The sequence below is a fragment of the Typopeltis vanoorti genome, chromosome 11, assembly GCF_054136105.1.
Source record: "Typopeltis vanoorti isolate ZY-2024b chromosome 11, IOZ_Tvanoo_1.0, whole genome shotgun sequence".
Lineage (NCBI taxonomy): Eukaryota > Metazoa > Arthropoda > Arachnida > Uropygi > Thelyphonidae > Typopeltis > Typopeltis vanoorti.
In genome coordinates, this window is record NC_143559.1 from 46791323 (window position 1) to 46812126 (window position 20804).

The 20804-nt window shown below is 33.0% G+C and overlaps 1 protein-coding gene across 2 annotated transcripts; it reads left to right on the top strand.

Annotated features, from left to right (window-relative positions):
- The first annotated feature begins 321 nt into the window (after window positions 1-321).
- Window positions 322-20271, top strand: LOC150101523 (vitamin D 25-hydroxylase-like). Of its 2 annotated transcripts, none has more exons than XM_090400623.1 (8): window positions 322-668; window positions 1071-1198; window positions 1946-2050; window positions 3965-4256; window positions 7770-7885; window positions 9980-10235; window positions 14705-14892; window positions 19763-20271. In XM_090400623.1, the coding sequence occupies exons 1-8, from the start codon at window positions 424-426 to the stop codon at window positions 19939-19941; spliced, it is 1509 nt and encodes a 502-aa protein (XP_090256749.1). In that variant the 5' UTR covers window positions 322-423; the 3' UTR covers window positions 19942-20271. The 2 variants fall into 2 exon arrangements, with proteins under 2 accessions (XP_090256749.1, XP_090256750.1); XM_090400624.1 differs by having other exon boundaries at window positions 1071-1192.
- The last annotated feature ends 533 nt before the right edge of the window (window positions 20272-20804 follow it).

Sequence of the window (20804 nt, forward strand, 5' to 3'; positions counted from 1 at the left end):
AATTTCCTATTTCATTTATAAAAATCAAGCAACGGAATAACTTAGCTTGAAAAAAGGAAAACGAATATCATTCTTATTCTTAACAATTCACAAATATAAACACACACACACACACAAAAAAAGAGTTAAATAATTTAGGCGGCTAGCCGTTTTGAATATAAAATTTTAATAATTGTTGAAAAACTATGATTTCTTATAAGCAAGTCGTGTTTCTTTTATCTAACTTAGTAATGCACGGTGTTGACACTAGATGGCATAAACCATTTACATAACATCAATCGGTAAGAGGTGGTGTAAGATACTAGCAGATAACGGGAAAAATATGGGCTATCGAAATGTAAGCAGAGCACATACTCTATCAAATGAAAGTGTTTGTGATATAAGAAGCATCCGTGTTTTCTCTGTATTGATTTATTTTATTTCATGATTAGTGTAAGAAATATGTTAACCACAGTTATAAATTTCATTCAGGAATATTTTACATTATCTACCATCACTGTGTTTATAATCTTTCTGTGCGGATATATTATATTTCCACACCTATGTCGAAGAGGAAGGCTTCCTCCTGGTCCAATCGGCCTACCATTTGTGGGATTTTATCCTTTTCTTAAAAAAAATGCGCATTTTCAATTAGTGAAACTTGCCGAGAAATATGACTCAGTTCTCAGGTAAGACAACAACCTTTCTAATTGAATTATGAAATAGAAAGAATAACGTTGTTGTGACTTTAGATATAGTTTTTGCCTTATTGCGGCTGGAATTCTGACTATTTATACGCTTGTTTGAAAATTGCGTGTCACACAACATTATAAAATCCTCATATTTATCAGCATGATTCGAATGTTAAAACTTTTCCCCTGAAAACAGTAGTTACTAAAAATTAAATCTAGTTACCCTCACTGAATAAGTATTTTAACCTGTGAAAGATAAATAAGCAGCAAATACTGCTGATAAATACGAGGATTTTAGTAGACAAATTTAATTATACAAATCTTGTACTTTTCTGAAATGTAAATTAAGAGTGTTGTAAAATATATTTATTTTAATAATTATGATTTATTTTCTTATAGTATGTATATTGGAAGTCGTTACGTTGTATTCTTAAACGATTTTGAAAGTGCAAAAACAGCAATGAGCAGTTCGAATTTTTTAGGAAGACCGGTCCCAAATAAAATGCAGCTTCTTCCTGGAGGTAAAAGTAAGGAAATGTACTGCTATTAGTTCACTTGGTTATCATTCAAAATTCAAAAAAAAAAAAAAAACTTTTAAAAATATCGCTAAAAACAGTAATTTACAAAACTTTAATTGATAATGGTTTCAATTTACAGAATTTTAACAAAGAACGGCACGGATTTTTTTAAAAATTTATTTATCATATAATTATTTCATAATTTCTGCTAAGAAAAATAACAGCCATGTGTAGAAACTGACCATACCACCTTAAATTAGCTCTGTTAATCTCAGGTGGTATGGTCACTTCAACAGAATGGGAGAGGAAAGATTATCAAAACAAGTGTTCTTTGCCAGGTTGGCAGGGAAAAAGGCCCAGTGGAAGACCAAGATATAGTGGATTGATACGGTAAAAAATGCCTTAGAAGATAGAAACATGAGATATGACAATGTTGAAGCCTTGACAAGTAAAAGATTGATTTGGAGGAATATTGTAGACAGTGTTTCTGTCTTCACCTGTTGTTACATCAGTACTAATTTACATTAGTACTGATGTAAATTTTCATGTAATCTATCATATCCTGTACATCCCGTGAGGGTAAATGTCAGGAAATTGATAATGATGATTATGATAATAATAATAATAACCAAATCTTATTTAATTAGTATGGAATGTAATATAGTTCTTTTCTTTACAAAAGTGAATGACATACCCTTTTTACTATTAGCTATTTATTTTATTTTTTTCTTTTTAAATATGTATAATTAAACACAGGTTTCGCTTCAGAAAGTGGTTTTGAATGGCAAGAACACCGAAGATTCGCCCTACATGTACTTCGTGACTTGGGGTTTGGCAAAGGTCAGATGGAAGAGCGAATGAAGATAAGTTTTCTAATGCAATAGCTTTACTTAAGATAAGTATTGGGTGTGGGTGTGTGTGCAGCATATCTTCAGTTATCTGAAGTTTTGCAATGCAGTTTTATAGGGTGTAAGGAAAATCTCAATCAGAAGTGATATTGTGTCTTTCAAAGATAAAGGAATAAAATATAAATCGTTTAAATGGCAATTAAATTGAGACGTTCTTCCAAATGTCAAAGTGAAAAGACTCTATTCAGAAACAATTACATGAAAAAAAAATTTCGGATCCAACTTTAAAGATTACATATATTTAAATAAATTATTAAGGAAATTATTTAAGTTATCACACCTATGTAATTAATAATAATATGCTTATATAGAACAGCTGCTATTCATCTGTTGACATCGGTGAAAGCTGAACTACTTAATTCTACCAATGAATAATGCCTTTCATGTGAGAGAATCCGGCAGACAATAGTCATTAATTAGCGATCCTCATTACCAGATGGAATATATTATGTCTGAAATATTTTTAGTTGTGCGGTTTACTTTATGAGTTTTTCGGTTAAAATCTGGGAAGACAGACCAGACGTGAAGACTTTTTCTGTATTGGATAACTACATGTAGTATACTGCTGTTTGAAAAACAAAATCTGCCATATAATACCTTATCATTATCCATGAGCTTTAATACTAATGTAAGGTATCCTGTGTGTCCCGTTTTAAATTGGACAGTTCAGGTTTTTGTAAAAATTATTTATCGAGACATTTAAGAAAGCACTGATATATAATACAACGACACGATGTGATGAACACAGTAGAGCAGAAATGTTGTGGGAAATTCTGGTAAAAAACAGAGCAGATCTAATCATAATCGCAAGTATCTACTGGAATTTTTTTCACGACCTGGACTAGTCATTATTAGTTCCATGTTCCAGCACCGATATATAACAAAAAATAAATAGAAAGAAGAGAACAGAAGTAAAACTTCTCAATGAATATGTTTTTGTCATAGTTATTATGTTATTATCATAAAGCTCATACAGGACACGTGAGTATACAATGCAGCTGAAATAGGAGTTGATATAATCAGTTACCTTTGTACAGAGTGAAAATTTTGCCAATTTCTAAATTTGGCGATGTAAAATGACGATAGCATTCAGAAAAAAATGTCCATTCAAATATACAAATATGAATGGAGAACAAGCCATTGAACCTTAGCAAAAAATCTGAATAAGAAATCGACTCTTCCAGCAAGGGATGGATATAATGAAGTTCACTGCAATGATAAAAATGAAAATTCTTAACTGCCTGGTGGATTTAAGAAGTTAAACGGACTGTCCAGGAAAAGAAGAAAAGAAATCCAAAGTAGAATAAGTAAGTGTTAAATAATATTATGTCTGAATAATAGGTTATTCAGAAAGTGCCTTCAGGAAATCCAGAAGAAAAAAGCATGCAAAAAAAAAAAATCTAAGTTTTTGTAATAAAACTTATTTTAAAAATTTCCGAATGTTGGAGACAAATTCATTTGAATGAAAAACTCAGGGAAATGTTTTGTGTGTATGTATATATATATATATATATATAACCACAACTCATAGGCACTTACGTAGGGCTCGAATTAGTGGGTTATAACCTGCCTTTACTTAAGTCTTAGGAAGCAAATCAAGCTTGCATGAATATTACACACACACACACACACACACACACACACACACACACACACACACACACACACACACACACACACACACACACACACACACACACACACACACACACACACACACACAGTTTCTGTCATTGAAGCTTAAAGCTTAAAATCGAGTATTAAGTGTTAGATGATATATAACAAACGAATTAATTTGGTTTATATAACTAAAGTGAGTAACATAATATATGTTTCGGTTTCTATCAATAATTATGTTTTATATTACAGGACGAAATATGTGTCTTTATTAAGACAATCGAAGCTTTCGATGGTAAACCAAAAGAAATATATTCCAGTATTCTTCGCAGTACCATCAACAACATCACTTCGATGGTTTTCGGAAAACAATTGGAAGAAACAAAACGGAAATTTATTCAAGAATTAATGACTTCTCGTAACGACTCCTTTGCAGAATTTGATTTGCCTACTTATTTTCCTTGGCTATCTCCATTATTATTCACCGTGTTTAAATTTTTGCCAGAAATCAAATTTTTTAAAATAATTCATTCATTTATCGAGTAAGTATATAATTTTTTAAAAAAAAACATTACATCATATTTTTTTAATTTTTCCGCTAATTAAGAATTTCACCATTACGACACACAGTAGTATGAATAATGACGAAAATCATCGTAGTACGTAAAATAAATAAGATTTTTTTTATTAATTTGAATATCGTAATAAGAATTGTGTGATAATACTGATTTTGGCAGTCATTTTCCACATATTTAATAGGCGTAATTATTGCAGTTTTGAGTTGTGGAATAACGCCAGTATCGAACATTATGTTTACTAGTTCAAGATATGTTAAAAGATCCATGAGCCTTATTTTGTCTTTTCCTTCAGTATTCTTTGTTTTCAGCTGTAAGAACGCTTCCTGCAGTTCCTGTTTTGGTATGGACAATACATGGTTTGCTGTTGGTAATTTTTTATTGATCGATGGTAGATTATCTTTTTTTTTTTTTAGTTGAGTGATATTATTTATGAAGGAGGAGTTGAATAGATCTTCTAGTTCCTTTTGGTTTATATACTTACCAAAGCTTTTTGCCATAAAATCTTGTACTGAAGGATTCTTTTTTCTAGTTAGTAATTCGTTAAGTATAGCCTATGTTTGCTTCATATTTTCACTATATTCTGTAAATTTTTGATAGTAATACTAGTAGTAGTGTCTTTTTGCCCTACCAAATTTTGTTGTTAGTTGATGTCTTTTGTTTTTATATAATGTTTGTAGACGAGTGCAACAGGGTGATGTTTTTAGTCTTTTCCATAGGTTTAACTTTACAGTAATACTATTTAGAATGCTGCAATTTATCCATGGATTATTGTCGATTTCTCGCCTAGTTTGTGTAAGCTTTGTTTCTTTTATGTATATTACTGTGAACGTTGGAAGTTAGCCATGATTCTAATTCATGCAGAAAACTGAGTGAATTATTATCTGTGGATCAATATTTTATATTTATTTTGTATTTGGTGCTTGTGATTTCCTTGTGATTTCCAAAATTAGTGGTTCATCATGTTCGAACCGAGTTTGTTTTTCGGTCACATTGCATTTTGCTTTGATAAATGTCACTATACTACCTCCTCTTTTGTTTGGTCTACATGAGTTGTAGGTTTGGTAATTATTAATTTTGTATGCTTAAATTTCTATGTCGTATATGGCAACGTCGGTCAGTATTAGTACGTCTATATTCGTCAAGGATAACCTGTGTAGCTCGGTAGAAGTGGCGTTTTCACTCTAGGTCGCTTGACCGCACGACTAAAGACATAAGCTCGAGTTTAGTCGCCGACTGAAGGAACATTTTTTCTAATCTATTTTTCGACAAGTTCCCGAGATATTCGATCTCTGGCACGAGCAAGCTGGTTTTTTCTCTCAGAAACTCGGGGGTTTCGTCCCGTAAACACAGGAAAATCGGCCGTCGAACGGCACACTTTTCTCAGACATTAAAAATGTTGCGTTAGATTTAGGGACCACGAGATGGCGGAACTTGCTAGCCGCCTTCTTCACTGCGTACCGATCAATTAGTGATAGCTTTGGGCCAGCTATCTCCGATCGACTACCAGTGGAGATTGAACTGCTCACTCAGTCTCCAAAAGTTAGACAGGCTTAAATATCCTAACCTACTCCCTATACGGGAACAAAAAGGCGTTAGCTGATGATGATGATGATGATGATTAATATGCGCTTCTAATGCTCTTTTTTTCACCATACATTACTTGTCTTACTATAGAATTTTATTACAAATATATAATTGAAATCATTGTCATGATATGAATTATTTTGAGATCAGCTGGTTAGGTTAGTTTTATATTTCTTATCTTCTTATTCCTTCCCTCCTCTTTTATCTTGCGATGTCGAGGATTTTCTATTCATTTAGCCGCTACCGTGTCGAGGAAATAGAGCAAACGACCTATATCTGTAGATACGTGTTTACGGATCGATCTGCCTGTTCTCATGGAAGAAAAACTCGCGTTTCCGCTTAACCCCCCCCTATCTGAGTATGAGACTGGCTAGCTCACCTTCAGTCGAAAGAGTCAAGATAAAAGTTCCTCGCATCGCTGATGGGAATTGAACCCAGGTCTTTACGACCAAAGGGCTTTGTCTATACTGATTGAGCTATTGAGGATCTAGTTTTATATTTAAAAAACTATATTTCTCTACTTTATAATAAAATCATTATTTTTTTTTAATTAATGAAGGTTACACATCTGTTACTGTTTGTATCTTAAATATTGTCCATTACGCCTCTGATGAAGTGAGAAGTTGGCTTTATAATTCCGTTATTTTAGATTCATTATTAACAGGATTGCTTTATTATTGTTAGCGTATTATTTTAGCGGAATTTTTTTGGTGTGATGTGTTCTATTTCACAGTATTTTTGGACATTTATAGCCTTGATGTCAGTCATATTGCATACATTTGTGAATTTTTCATCAATAGTTGTTTGCTATCTTTTCCTTTGCGTTTTTATGGTTTTTTTTTTCTGTGACCTTCGATAGAAATTCGTCAGTTGTTTGATATCTTTTCCATTTTGGTTTTATATTTTCTTCTGTGGCCTTGATATATTTGGATAGAAAATCTGAGTGCATGTGAAACGATAGGAGAACAAAATCCTAACCTATCGAATGAATTCCCCAATTAGGTGATGCTTTTGAGATCAAAAATAGATATTTCTAAGGCTGCCACCCGAAATGTTTGACTGCCTTAATGTGCCATGAATTTGGAAGTTATTTATTATTATTGTTGTTGTTCATTTATTTTATTGTTAAATGGGTATGTCTATGGAATATAAAGATTCATAGCCAGAGACAAACAAGTAAGATTCACAATATACCATTCATAATTCCACATGTACACAAAATGTTAAGAGTCATAAACTAACCATTATTCACACAACAGATATCATACCATCATGCAATACCTATTTCGAGATAACTGATATATTATTTCTTTATTCCACTTCAATTATGAAATATTCTTTTTCAGATAACTTACTGTTGTTTTATGCACATCCATCTCTAAGTAGTGTGTTAAATTCTTGTTCGTGTTCCAAAGATGGGAATCATAATCACCATACTGATTTTTAGTATGGTGATTATGCTGTTTTTTATATACAGCGAATAATAATCGCGAACACACTTTCTGTTTTTCAGAACACCTTTTCATGATTTTTCATAATCAGTTCCTTACTTGTTGGCTTAATGTACGAGTAATATTAGAGATTTCACTGAGCCATTACTTTTTATTATTTTTTCCCTATTTAAAACAAAAGTTTTCAATTATCACATTCTCAAGTGTAATATAATTTCTTCCGAACAGGGGAGTCATATACATGTGTAATTTTCAACATTTTTGTAAGTATTCAAAATCTAAAATTTCGAAGTTTAAAACATAGTCTATAAAGAACATCGGCGAAAATGAAAATTGTAGTTATTTTTAGGGATATATTTCGAGAAATGTTTCTACAAAGATCAAACGATTTCCAATGTTCTTTCGCTGTATAATAGTTGCAGATTTTGCGGTTTCTTTATAGGGATGAAATAGAGTGTACAAAAAAGAATTTAGACATCAATTCTATTGGAAATTATATCGATGGATTTATGGCAGAAAAGAAGAAACGAGAAAATGACCCAAATAGTTCCTTTACCGGTAAGTATGTACAAAAGAAATTAAATGATTCATATTTATATCATTATTTCTTCCACATTACTATATCATTGTTCGCTGTATCGAGAAACATTAGCAAAATACAATTGTTTGTAAATAATTTTATCTTCTCTAAAGCGCCGCCCTATAAGATGTTCAAATGTTGTCCTCCATGACCGTAGGCATCTAGACGAATGGAATTTTAGATCATAATTTTCTTCTTTTCAGAAGATAAATTCTGGTTCATAACCTTGCAACTCTAAACATCAACATCGAATTCCAATGTATACAAGAAAATGAATACTAGTTACGCTTACCAACATTAATTTTCAATCCATCGTGCACATGAATATTTCAATTTTTCTTTAGGTGGGCGATGAATTTTATCGCTTATCTTATTGAAATCTTGTATTTTGTATTTTGAGTCAAAATTTTGTGTTTTGACATAGAAGTAGTGTTTCCAGATTTAAAAAAAAAATAAGCAGTTAATTAAAAATAGTGCAGAATTTAAAAAAAATTAATCTGTCCATGGGACTATTGTTTTATGCGATTTACCATTTTTGGTGTTTAGAAGACATTTTTTGGGGGTGGCTGATGGTTACACATATTGCGATATGATGACGTTCAATAAAAATGCTCTCAAATCGATGATTAGAAAGTAATCATTGTAAATTAAAGTGAATATGAAAAATATCATTGAATGCTGAAAATCTTTTTCAGTATTGCAAACAGTTTGTTTAATATTAGACTTTATGTTCGAACCAGAACAACAATCATAGTTGGAACTTCGGAGCTGCGAAACTTATCTGGAAATATATCTTCAGGTCTAAATTTTCATCACTTGAAAAATATAGGGTCTAAATATTTAAAGTGTTCATTACTACTCCTCAAGACTTTCAAATTCAGTCTATCATCGTTGACTTGTGCTTGTTGTCTACAATTTAGTTCTACATTACTTTATTGCTTTTGCAATAAAGTAACCCAGAACTGTGAACTGTTTCTCCTAAACACATCTTTGCGTTACTTTTGGCCCTGAATCCATATGTAGGACATTATTCCTCTCGTAATAAACAGTGATGAAGAAAAAATAATCTCAATCCATTAAAAAAAGTACACACTCCAATTTCTGTATACTAAATTTCGTCAACGCACAGCTCTTCCAAATTTTACAATACATTTTACTGTTGAAACAAGCCAAAGCTACTGTCCACATCCAAAAATCCATAAATAGGCTTTTTCTAAATTTGAAGTTTCACAATTCCTTTTACCTTACACTAAAAATCAAATCAACAGCTAACCACCCCATTCTAAACCAGACATCTTTCCAATTAAATTTCCTAGCTTTTATCGTTTATTCGTGTTGCCATTATCATTCCATAAATCTGCACAGAGTAACCCAGTCATGTTATTCCTCTATAGATACTTCCCTCTTCCGTGAGTTATTTTCTATATATGTGATCAATACCCCTCTTGGTCATCACGTATCGCCTTTCTTCGGATGTATCTAAAGACGACACGCTACGATTTCAAATTAAAACTGTCTTGAATCCTGAAAAATGCAAAATGTTCTTCCCTGAAAATTTGGCTTTTCAACTTTCTTAATGCTTACTCAATCTCTGCCATTCCTATTATCTCTTTAATTTCCATATTTACTTCAAATTATTTCTTCTGTTGATTTGTCTTTGTTTAAGAGATCTCTAAAGTAAGAGATTAGTGACGACATTTCTATCTGCGTTTTAAATTTCGATGTTCCTGTTCATTTTTTCAAACTATTAAATCATTCTGATGAATACCTTTTATTTATCTTTAATTTTATGGCATTGTTACTGTCTGAGTTTTGATAATACCAAATTGTTTTGGTGATAAAATGATATATATTTACTTTTCTCAACTTTGAAAGTAATACGCTTGTATACAATTAATTGGTTTATTTACTTATTGCATGTTAAAAAAGCGAAATTATTTTTCATATGTATTTTGTGTGTAATAAATAAATGATAAATTTCTTAAAATAAAATAAATTATAAGAGAATAAATAAATAAACACCACTTCATTTCTGCGAAGAATTCAAACAGTTTTTTTCTTTTTTTACTCAGAAAATATGTTAAAAGGAAATGTTGGAATACTATTTGGAGCAGGGAGCAACACCACAGCTTTAACACTCACGTGGGCTCTTTTGACAATGGCGGCTTATCCTGATATCCAGAAACGAGCCCAGGCAGAAATAGATGAAATTATTGGCAAGGAAAGAATGCCATTTTGGGAGGACCGTCTTCATCTTCCCTATATTCAAGCGGTTTTGCTGGAAGTTTCCAGATGGAAGACGATTGTTCCACTAAATTTACAAAGGGTGTAAGTTTCCCCCTACGGAATGAAAGTTTTAAAAATTCCTCAGTCGGTTTGCATATCGCAAAAATGTTTACTGATTACTATATCATTACTGCATGATTATGATTATTTTTGTTGTATATTGGAAGACAATTCTCACGAAAATGGAATGCAAGTGTGTTATTTATTTTTCATCACCAGCAGGGGTATCCGATTTTAGCGATTTTATTGCTAACATAGAGTGAAAAGTATAATAAATATAGTAAGATGGATCAGGGTAACATTTTGTTACATGTCATTAAAATTATTATGATTTGGACAATGTAATACTATAATTAATGTTACAATTAATACTAATCCCAACAAAGGCAATTTACAGTTACAGTTAAATTAAAACAGCTAAAGAGCTATTTTTGCATTTTATCATTTACATTTTAATTTCAGAATTCATTTTTATTCGCAATTCACATTTAAAGTTACTTTTTTATTAACATGGAATAGTTGATGCGAAATGCATTCCATCACCTTTCACAATAATAATTAAAATAAAAAAAATCAACAGCAACCATGAAACTTTTCAGTTCTGTACTAACCATGTGTAGAATTCGGTAGTACATCACTTTACTTTCACTTTTCATTACCTCTAGGAGAATGACACATATTTTATAATATTGAGGCAACAGTGCTGCAATTTCCTACGTTTCACTTTTCACTCTTAATATCTTTATAATTTGCATAATGTGGAATTCATAGAACAGAATAATAACGATCAGAGTAATCCTTTTCAAATATAGTTCTCAGTTACACGAGGTAGTCAATATGATTACATGCTGTATTTTACATTTTATTATTTATATATTTATTTCCCGTTTTTAATTCGACAAAGTGTTATCATTATAAAACGCTGTTTAAATTTAGACTACTCACATATTATGTTTTCGGTTTAGTACAGAATGTTGTATAATAACAATAACAACAATAATAATAAATATAATTATTATTATTATTGGTTAAGGTATTGTGACTTTGAAATTTTTATCCATCCATTTTCAAGACCCACCTTTCCTAATTGGGCTGTGGGGGCAGAAGTTGCAAGAGGGACTTCCAATGGTCACGATCCTCCGCCACCACGCTCAGAACAAACGGGGAAGCTCCCGCAATATTGCACTTGTTGAGCCAATTCGAGTACCTAGCTCTACGTCCCAGTTTCAATCACTCGTGAATATGGACCTAATTTATTTAAACTTCTCCACCTGCCGTAGTGGGACTACTCTCACATGTAGAGTGCACTGGAATGGTTGCGTTGAGGACACAAATGTTTCCGTTTGGCCACACTGATCTTCCTCCCCGGCTTCTGCATAAACAGCTAGAAATCAATTCACGGTCCCCTGGAGTCATCTGTGGAACAGCTAAGCAGATCTAGGTCATCTGCAAAAAGCATACGTACAATGCTACATCTTCCAATTCTGAGTCAGTCACTGCCTCGGATGTGCTTGTCAATTCAGTCCATAAATATTATGAAAAGGAGGGGTGACAGAACAAACCCTTGGAGCTGACCAATGGAGACTGTGAAAGGTTTATACTATGTGCTGTTTACCCTGGCACAAAACTCCAGGCATTCATACAGGGATTTGATATCATCTAATAGTTGGCCATCCACTTTATACACCTGTACTACTTTCCAAAGCTTATCCCGAGGAACCCGGTCATATGCCTTCTCCAAGTCGACAAAACATGTGTAGACATTCCTGGCATTTACCCAAGATTTCTCAAAGACTTGCCTTAAAGTGAATATTTGGTCAGTTGTGCTTTTACTAGGACGAAATCCCCATTGTTCTTCCTAGAGCTTTGACTCACCTATGCTCATACACCTTCTTTCCAACCATTCAGCATATACTTTCCCAGGCAGGCTGAGCAGAGATGCCATGATAGTTACTGCAATCTCTCTGGTCTCCCTTCTTGAAGACCAGAGAGATTGCATATTATGATGACTGTCTACCACTGCTTTGGTGCTCGCCCAGATATTCAAGCAGCCTGACATTCTCGAGTCAGCCAGAGAACACCGTCTCGATTTAAGGCGTTTAGCATTTCGGGCCGAATTTCATCATTTCCAACAGCCCTGACCAATTTTAGCGATTTTATTGCTAGGAGCGCTTCTGCTGTGAAACTGGTCATCGCCCCGATCTCCACCTCTTCGATGTTCATAGCTGCCTGGCGAGCTGGGTTAAGAAGGCTCTCAAAGTATTCCCTCTATCTGTGGAGGATATTCTTTTCGGTTGTTAAAAGTACACCATGAGAGGCCTTAATTGCCCTTGGTGTGCACGATTTCTTCCCTGGAAGGCGGCGGATGATCTTCCAGAATATCTTGTTTGCATTTGCGTAGGATGAGTCTAAACTTTCTCCAAAGGATTCCCAAGGTTTCTGCTTTGTTGTTTTTACTACCTCAGCAACAGCGTTTCGCGCCTACGTGTACCCGAAACGCGTCTCAGGTCACTTGACCTTAAGTCATGTTAGATAGGCCTCCTTTGTTGCCTGGATAGCTTTTTGTTCTTCCTGGTTCCAGCAAGGTGTCCTTGTCTGTCTGCCCGTCGCTACGCCGAACCGCTTTCTTCCACAGCATGAGAGTGCAGAGGCAGTGACAGCTGTTCTGACCAGCTTCCACTCTTTCCAACATCTTCAATCTGGGAATCTCTTTGAACCTAGAGGAGATGTTATCTGTAAATGTCTTCCACACAGCTTCATTTTCCAACGCCTTCCATTATATAGCTGCTTAGATCTACCAGCCTTGATGGTAGCATTTGGTTTCTGCAGCCCTAGAGTGAAGACTACCAGGTGGTGGTCAGTTGACAGTTCTTCCCCTCTCCTCACAGGAACGTCTTGCACTGAGGGAAATAGGTCTGTTGAGACTATAAAAAAGTCAATCAGATATCTTTGTCCAAGTGTGTCCCTGTACAAGGGATAATTATGAACTTCTATGTGCTGGAAGAAGGTATTCATTATGGACAAGCTGTTAATACAGCAGAAGTCCAATAATTTCAACCCATTCGTGTTAAGGTCAGGATCTCGGTTCCTCCCAACCACACCCCTCCATGTATGATCATCTGTTCCAACGTTTGCATTGAAGTCCCCCATTAGCAGAACTGATACCATGTCTGCGATATCACTGTGCGCTCACTCATATACTCACACAACGCCTTCTCTCTATAATAATATTATTAATAATAATAATAACTACATTCAAAAACGTAATGCAAGTGAAAATAACTAAAAATAATTCTGTACTGTTCTGTAAGTAGTGAAATGCTTGAATTATCAAATATACAAGCAAGAATCCATTAAAACATCGTTTTAATTCTAGGAACGTTGCTATGTGAAACTAAACGTTCATTTCATTTAATGTTAAAATTAAATCCGAAATGATAGAATCAAATTAAATCATTAATTTGATTCTTTAAGCAGCATCATTAAGCAGCATCAAGATTCATTAAGCAGCATCAAGTTAGATTAACGAATATTCAATACAGCTTCATATAAGCATGATGACTGGTCAATCGAAACTAATTTGCAAAATTCGTGACGTCTTTATCCTGAGAGTTTCATTGAAAAGAAATGTTACTCAATGAACCATCCAGAATTATTTTAAGAAACTTTGTGTTTATAATTTGTTTTAATATGAAATTATGATATTTTGAAAATTTATTTCAATCTCAGCTGAATTTATGCATTGTCTTGCATATTCTCGTCGTAATAAGTGCATGTACTAAACTCATGCCACTCTGAGTCGACTCGTGACAACCTATAGATTTCTTTGTATATAAAAGTGGCTAATTACTTACCTATTAATCTGATATTACTCTTAAAGACAACAATGGTCACTAATTTCAGACATTTGCGCAGCACTAAAAACAATAATATCTGACAATTAGTCCCAAAAATAGTTTATCCCAAATTATTTTGGAACTGGACATTGGAAGACAGATTTCGTTTTATGATTTATTTTTAAATTGCGAAAATTACTAGAGTTTGTGGTGTTAACTGATGATGGATAGGATCAGACGTATAGTGGGTTGTGGTTATTAGCCAGGGAATGTAGAGTGATGAGGAGGAAAGTTTATTGGCACTGTGATCATTTGAAGTGGGACATTTAGTTTAAATACAAGGTTTATAAAATCATAATTAATATGACTTCAAACCAACTGAAGACAATTCGAAAGGATATATATCATTAAAGCGCATTTACAAATACACTTTTATATGTTACAAATTAATACCGTAATCTTTTTCTTATCCATTTGATATAAAATTAATATAATCCGCTGTATTGATATGTGGCAACGTAATTCTCTGTTAAGCAAAACATAATGAAATGGGTACAAGATTGAATTAATCAAACTTTCAAAAAAGAAATTGATTATTTGCTGAAGTTGAAGAACTTAATCAATTATGTGCAGAAATGTTTACTATAATGTATTTTTTTTATATTTTATTTACAGAGCAGCCGAAGACTCAGCAATAGGAAAATATGATATCCCTAAGGGAAGTATAGTTCTCGTCAACATCTGGGCTGTTCATAATGATCCAAAATACTGGAGAAATCCAGACAAATTCAACCCAGACAGGTTTTTATCTTCAGATGGAAAAACAGTTGAAAAATTAGAATATCTCATTCCCTTTTCGATGGGTAAGTTCATTAAATTAGACAGTGTTTGTCTGTTAGCCATTTTTGCTGTTTAGATGTATTGATCCAAGTGACTGTCATTTTAAGCATTAAATCCATGATTACATGTGTATGTGTACATGTGTGCATGAAGATCAAACTTAGACTTTTCAGGGAGAAGAGAAAACCCATTATGTATCTAGCTGAAACGTGGAATGACAGTAATATAAATTATGGAAAATGTTGGGAATCTAAAGAAGAATGTGCAGTGTTACAAATCGGAAATGGCTCGCGGCGCATAATAATTTTGTGTGTGTTTGGAGAAATGTTTCTTTTTTATCACATTCAAACTTTACAAATCCAATTCAGCTATTAGAGGTTACCATGGGCAAATGAATTCTACGATCTTCGAAAAGCGGGCAGAGATTAAAAACTGATTCCAAACCTTCCTAAAAATGCTGTTGTTATAATTGATAATGCTTCACATCATTCCATCCAATTCAACAAAGTTCTAATTTCTTCTAATAGAAAGAAAGTCATTATGAATTACATTACTCATTGGCCACTAATGCGAAAAATTGAATTGTTCAACTTGGTCAAAAGAAACTCGACCAAAACTAAACTATTTAAATTCGACACGATGCTCAAAGATCATGGATTCCTTTTGAGTCTACCACCATACCATTGTGACATTAGTGCTATTGAGTATGTTTGGGAAGAAGTGATGAATATCATTCGTCATTGCAACTTAACTGGGGATATTGATATATCGAAACTTTTTAAGATTTCAGAACAGGCGTTTAAATGTATTACAGCTCACAACTAGGGAAAATATTGCTCTGAAGTCACCTCACTGAAAACATGTATCGGAACAGAGACGGAATTATCGAAGAATTATGCGAACCTTTGGTGATCAACGTAAGCGAAAGGGATGGGAGATTCGGACACCGATTCAGATTACTATGATGAATAAAATGATATGATAATGGTATTTGTTTTTCAAACTTTTATGCATGGTTTTGTTAAAGAGTCACAAGAAGTCATAAATAATTAATCGGGTTAGAACACTGGCGGCGAAACTTTTTATGTGTACTTGCCACAAAATTTACAAATAATATTTATCGAGTTACTGACGTGCCGGGCAGTTTATAATAGGAAAAAATAAAAAATAAATTGCAGAATTTTACTGAGACAAGTTTAAATATTAGCATACATTTTCATAAAAATGAACTCACAATTTGACATATGCATTGTCGTATATAAATCGACGCAATCTATTATCAATTTATTAATGAGATGTTTGCTGTTCGACATCAGATGCCAAATGCTTTATATCAGGTTCATATTTTGTCACTTTTAGTAATACATACGTTATACTAGATTCATCAGTCATTCTATTTCTTAAACTGTCTTTTACAAAATGTATTTAGGAAAATAATGACTCACAACCATATTTACGGGAGAAAATTGATAATATAGCCGTCGTAGTTTTTTAAATAACTAAAGGTTTCAGGAATGGCATTCAAAGTATTCATTATTTCCTCTTCTGCATTCTTTTTAATTTCACCATAAATCGACCTTCTTCCATTATTTCCAAGTCATTTGTCAAATCGACAGACTTTTGTTTACATATAGAACTGGATTAAAATTCGATTAGTTGCATTTCTATACCTTCCAAATTCAGCCACTCGAAAATCTCCAAATTTAGTTTATCTGCTGATGTGTCTATGATGCAAAATAAATTATGATCGCTTTTTAAATTACCTGAACTGCTAAATCATGAATTAAATGCGTTGATTGCCGACTGATTAACTGTAGAAAACTATTTTATGAACTTTACTTGATTTGTGTTTTTATGAGATTCCAAATCTGCACAGAATTTTTTTTTTGTATTTGAAAAATATTGGAGGGTATTGGAAATAACGCCACGATTGAAAATTTGTAATTTAGCTTTGAATGCTTTGATTAAATCAAACATGGTAATAACTGCCTTGTTAACACCTTGCAGTTTAACATTTAATTCATTGAAATGTTAATACAAATCTAGAAAAAAACATTAATTTCGAAACCAATCGACGTTCATTAATTGATTGTATTTTTCAATGATTTTCGCATTATGTAAAAAAAAAGGATGACTTCATCTAAACACTCAACATCTCCTTGAAGAACTTTCCCACGATAACCTTCGGATGTTATTATACATAAGTAAACCATTGTACTCTGTACAATGGTTTACTTATACATAGCACAGCATATAAATTTTCGTTTATTTAATCACGCTACCGGCCAAGACGTCTATAGACGTCAAGGTTATGATGGATGTGAAGTGCAAAAATTACTAATTTTACATAAACGTCATTGCAAATAAATGCAGATGCTTTGTACGAAATTTTGTTGCAGAACAGCTTCAGGCCACATTTTTTTCCAGCAAGCATTCTGCTAATTTTCTATTGCATATCCTATTCTGATCCCCAAAGATTTAATATTATTCACTGTAAAACTGATTATTATTTTAATGACATTGTTTGAAAAAAAAACGGTAGTGAGAAAAATATTTATTCATTGTAACTCACCATAGAAGTCAGCTGAGCAAGGGGTAGCAGCAGAGGATGTCAACTTGTCGGCAAAACGCACCCCTGATTTTACTTTACAAAAAAAGACATTAAAGAGTTTTGCATATACCCAGCACACGAAAAATGTTTAATCATGTTCACTTCAAGACGATAGTAACTCGCACTCCGCGGTTAACAACACGCCCTCCCCAACAGTCATTACGCTGCAGATGCAAGAAAAACAAGTAGTTTTGTTGTATCCCTGAATAAGGTAGAGAGACTTTCGCAGTCTGTGTAATTCTTTTTTCTCAACAAATAGTGCAATTGGAGACAAATGGAATACAAACGTTGCAAATTAATGAATCACATGTCCCCTCTCACAGACACTATGCTGTATAGACTCAAGCAAAACCATATGGTGCACAGAAAACACAGTATCTGACTAAAAAGTATTGTTTAATTTTTCAATTATATGAAATAAGTGTTTGTTTTATTGCATCAAATTCTCGAAATTGTCATTGTAACATACACAGGCTAACTTCAAATAAAATTCTAACACGAATTGAAACATGCCATATAATATGTGAGTGATTTCGCCTGCCAGCTGAAATGCAAACAAGCAGCAATAAAATTTATCCAAGGGTTGAAACTTTGTGTGAATTGAGCCCGCGAAATGAAAAGTTCCGTCGGAACAATAAACGACATCCCTCCTAAATATGCTTAAACTAAAAATTATGCAGCGAATGTTGTTATGACATTTTCAGATGTTATGGAATTCGAGTGAAGAGAATTAGCATTTCAACTCAAAAATTGGCGGCTTGCCTTTGTCTTTGGGTCACACGATCTTTTGTTAAAAGACCACCAATCATATGCCACATCTTCATAGCTGCTCTATGTTTACTGGCCTCCCTTTGCTGCCTGTTTCGCTCTGTGATTTCACTTCTCATTAGTCATTCGTGAAGGATTGTTTATCGTGTATCTCAAGTCAAAATTTGTAAATTGCTGGTAAATTTTGCTTGGAATAATGGAAATGAAGGTAACGCTGTTTGGGTTTCCGAAAATCCCTGCATATATCTCGCACCACACATTTTCAGCTTTAATTATGGGGGGGGGGGAGTGAGAATTATATTCGAATAAATAAAAATAATAATAAACGTGAGTTAATTAATAATCTTGTAAATAATGAATAGTTATTTTAAACTAAACTTAGTTATTTTCTATCAGCTGAGTAATGTCATTATGCCTCTCAGCCATTGCTAGGGGTTCTTAACATCAGCTCTACTTTTCATCTGCTGGGCCTTGTTCCTTTCGTATAAAACAAAATTTAACTTGTATGTATTCTAATAATTAAAAAAAGCTTGAATAATTTATAAGCCTATAAAAGGATAAATATAACCTGTACATCTTTGACGTGCAGCAAATTTCTTGGATGTGCCACCTCTGGCACGGGCGCCATAGGTTCGCCATCTAGGGTTTAGTATTATAAGTTTCAATTATTTCAATATAAGGTTCAATTATAAGTTTAGAATATCTACGTACATTTGAAACATTTTCTGTTTTCTGTATAATTGTTATTATTTTTATACAGAACTTTCTTGAAAATAAATTTCGTTACAATTTCTTTTTTATTTTATACCTTTTTTAATCGAGGGGTCCCGCATCTGTAGGCGGGCAGTAATTCTGAACAGAGGTCAATGTTTTTATCAAATATTAAACTTCAATAAAGGATACTTCGGCACATACCAAGGTTTTTCCTTTATGTTGTTCCGAAAAGAAGAATTCTAACATCATACGTATATGATTCTCACTACAAGTGCCCCATCGAAGCTAAAAAGAATGCTGAATAGTATTAAAGTGGTCATCATAAGCCTCAGCTAATTATTCTCATCCTCACGACAAAATAATCCATAATTTTGTTTTTTAAATAAAATTGTGCAATAAAAGCTATTACGTAGTTATCTGATAATGCAGAACGAAGTCTTAACAAACAACAGTATGTACTAAAGAGAAGTAAAGAAAACACCTTTGAAATTGAGATTAAAAAAGGATAAGATGTGAAAAGATGTAAATTCTGTAGATAGTTTCAAACGATAAGCATATGAAGGGATTCAGAGAGACGATTGATGATCCTTATTTTTATGAGAATGAGAACTGTAAGAGATTGTTGTGAAGAGAAGTATTTTATCATAAATTAGTACGCAATTTGACTGCAAAATGCATTTTATTCTGTAACAAGGGTACTGTATTCCATTTCTTTTGAAAGATAAACTATTATCAAAATTTATTGAAATAATAAATCAAAATATAAACTTGATATTCGCAATTGTTTCTTTGTTATTTAGGGAAAAGATCTTGTCCCGGTGAGAAAATGGCTCTCGTTTCAACTTTTTTATATTTTACAATCATCCTCCAACAATTTGAGTTGAAATATCCAGGCGATTCATTGGCTGATTTTCGTCATCAGGTTGAAGTTGCTACACTACCGACTCACCTTGAAATGGGTTTTATAAAAAGAAAATAGATGAAATAATCTATTTGATCTGTTTTAATAATAATAATAATAAATTTTATATTTTAATAATAAAAAATAGATAATAGTAATAATAATTAAAAACAAAACAAGACTTAAACTGTACTATTCTGTTACTTGTCAAGCTAAAAACTAAAGTCAAACTAAAACTCGTTAAAACTGAATGCATTTGGAATTCCATATGAAAATGTTTTATCATTTCTTTTGAAATGTGTGGAAAAATACACGTTTAAGAACTGTATTATTCATTTCTTTTCTTGTTGTATTATAATTTAGAATTCTTAGAATCAACTAATAAATGTGATGGCAGAGAATGTGAAATATTTAGTTTTCCATTTTTAAAATCATTTTATATCTTATAGAAAATGATTGCTAATAGTATTACATTTGTCATAGTTCCTGCAACTGGGTCATGTGCCAATACTTTCATTCACTATCCGACACATTATAAAGGCATTATAAAGGTACAGTGATAAAATGGTACACCATGTGATAGATACAAGGCACTTTCTATTATTCTCGTTTCAAGGTATTTACTTCAAATAATAGAAGTAGAAACTGAAACTAAGGAAATAAGAGGATTAGACGAATTTAGGAGTGCTTAAATCAACAACCGTTTCTGTTGTAGACGCGGAGGGTATTCCATTTGATTGTTTAAGGAATATCCGTTTTCATGACCGACGTGAAACTATACTGTGCCGTTTCTGTATCAGCAAAGAGCACATCGCCAGAACACACTACGGTCGTCATCCGGCTGAATTTTCTATTTTCACTAACTATAGTAAGATATTGCCAAATTTAATCTTCTCTTCTTCAGTGTCGGTAAAGAAGCGTATGCTGAAGTGAAAAATTCC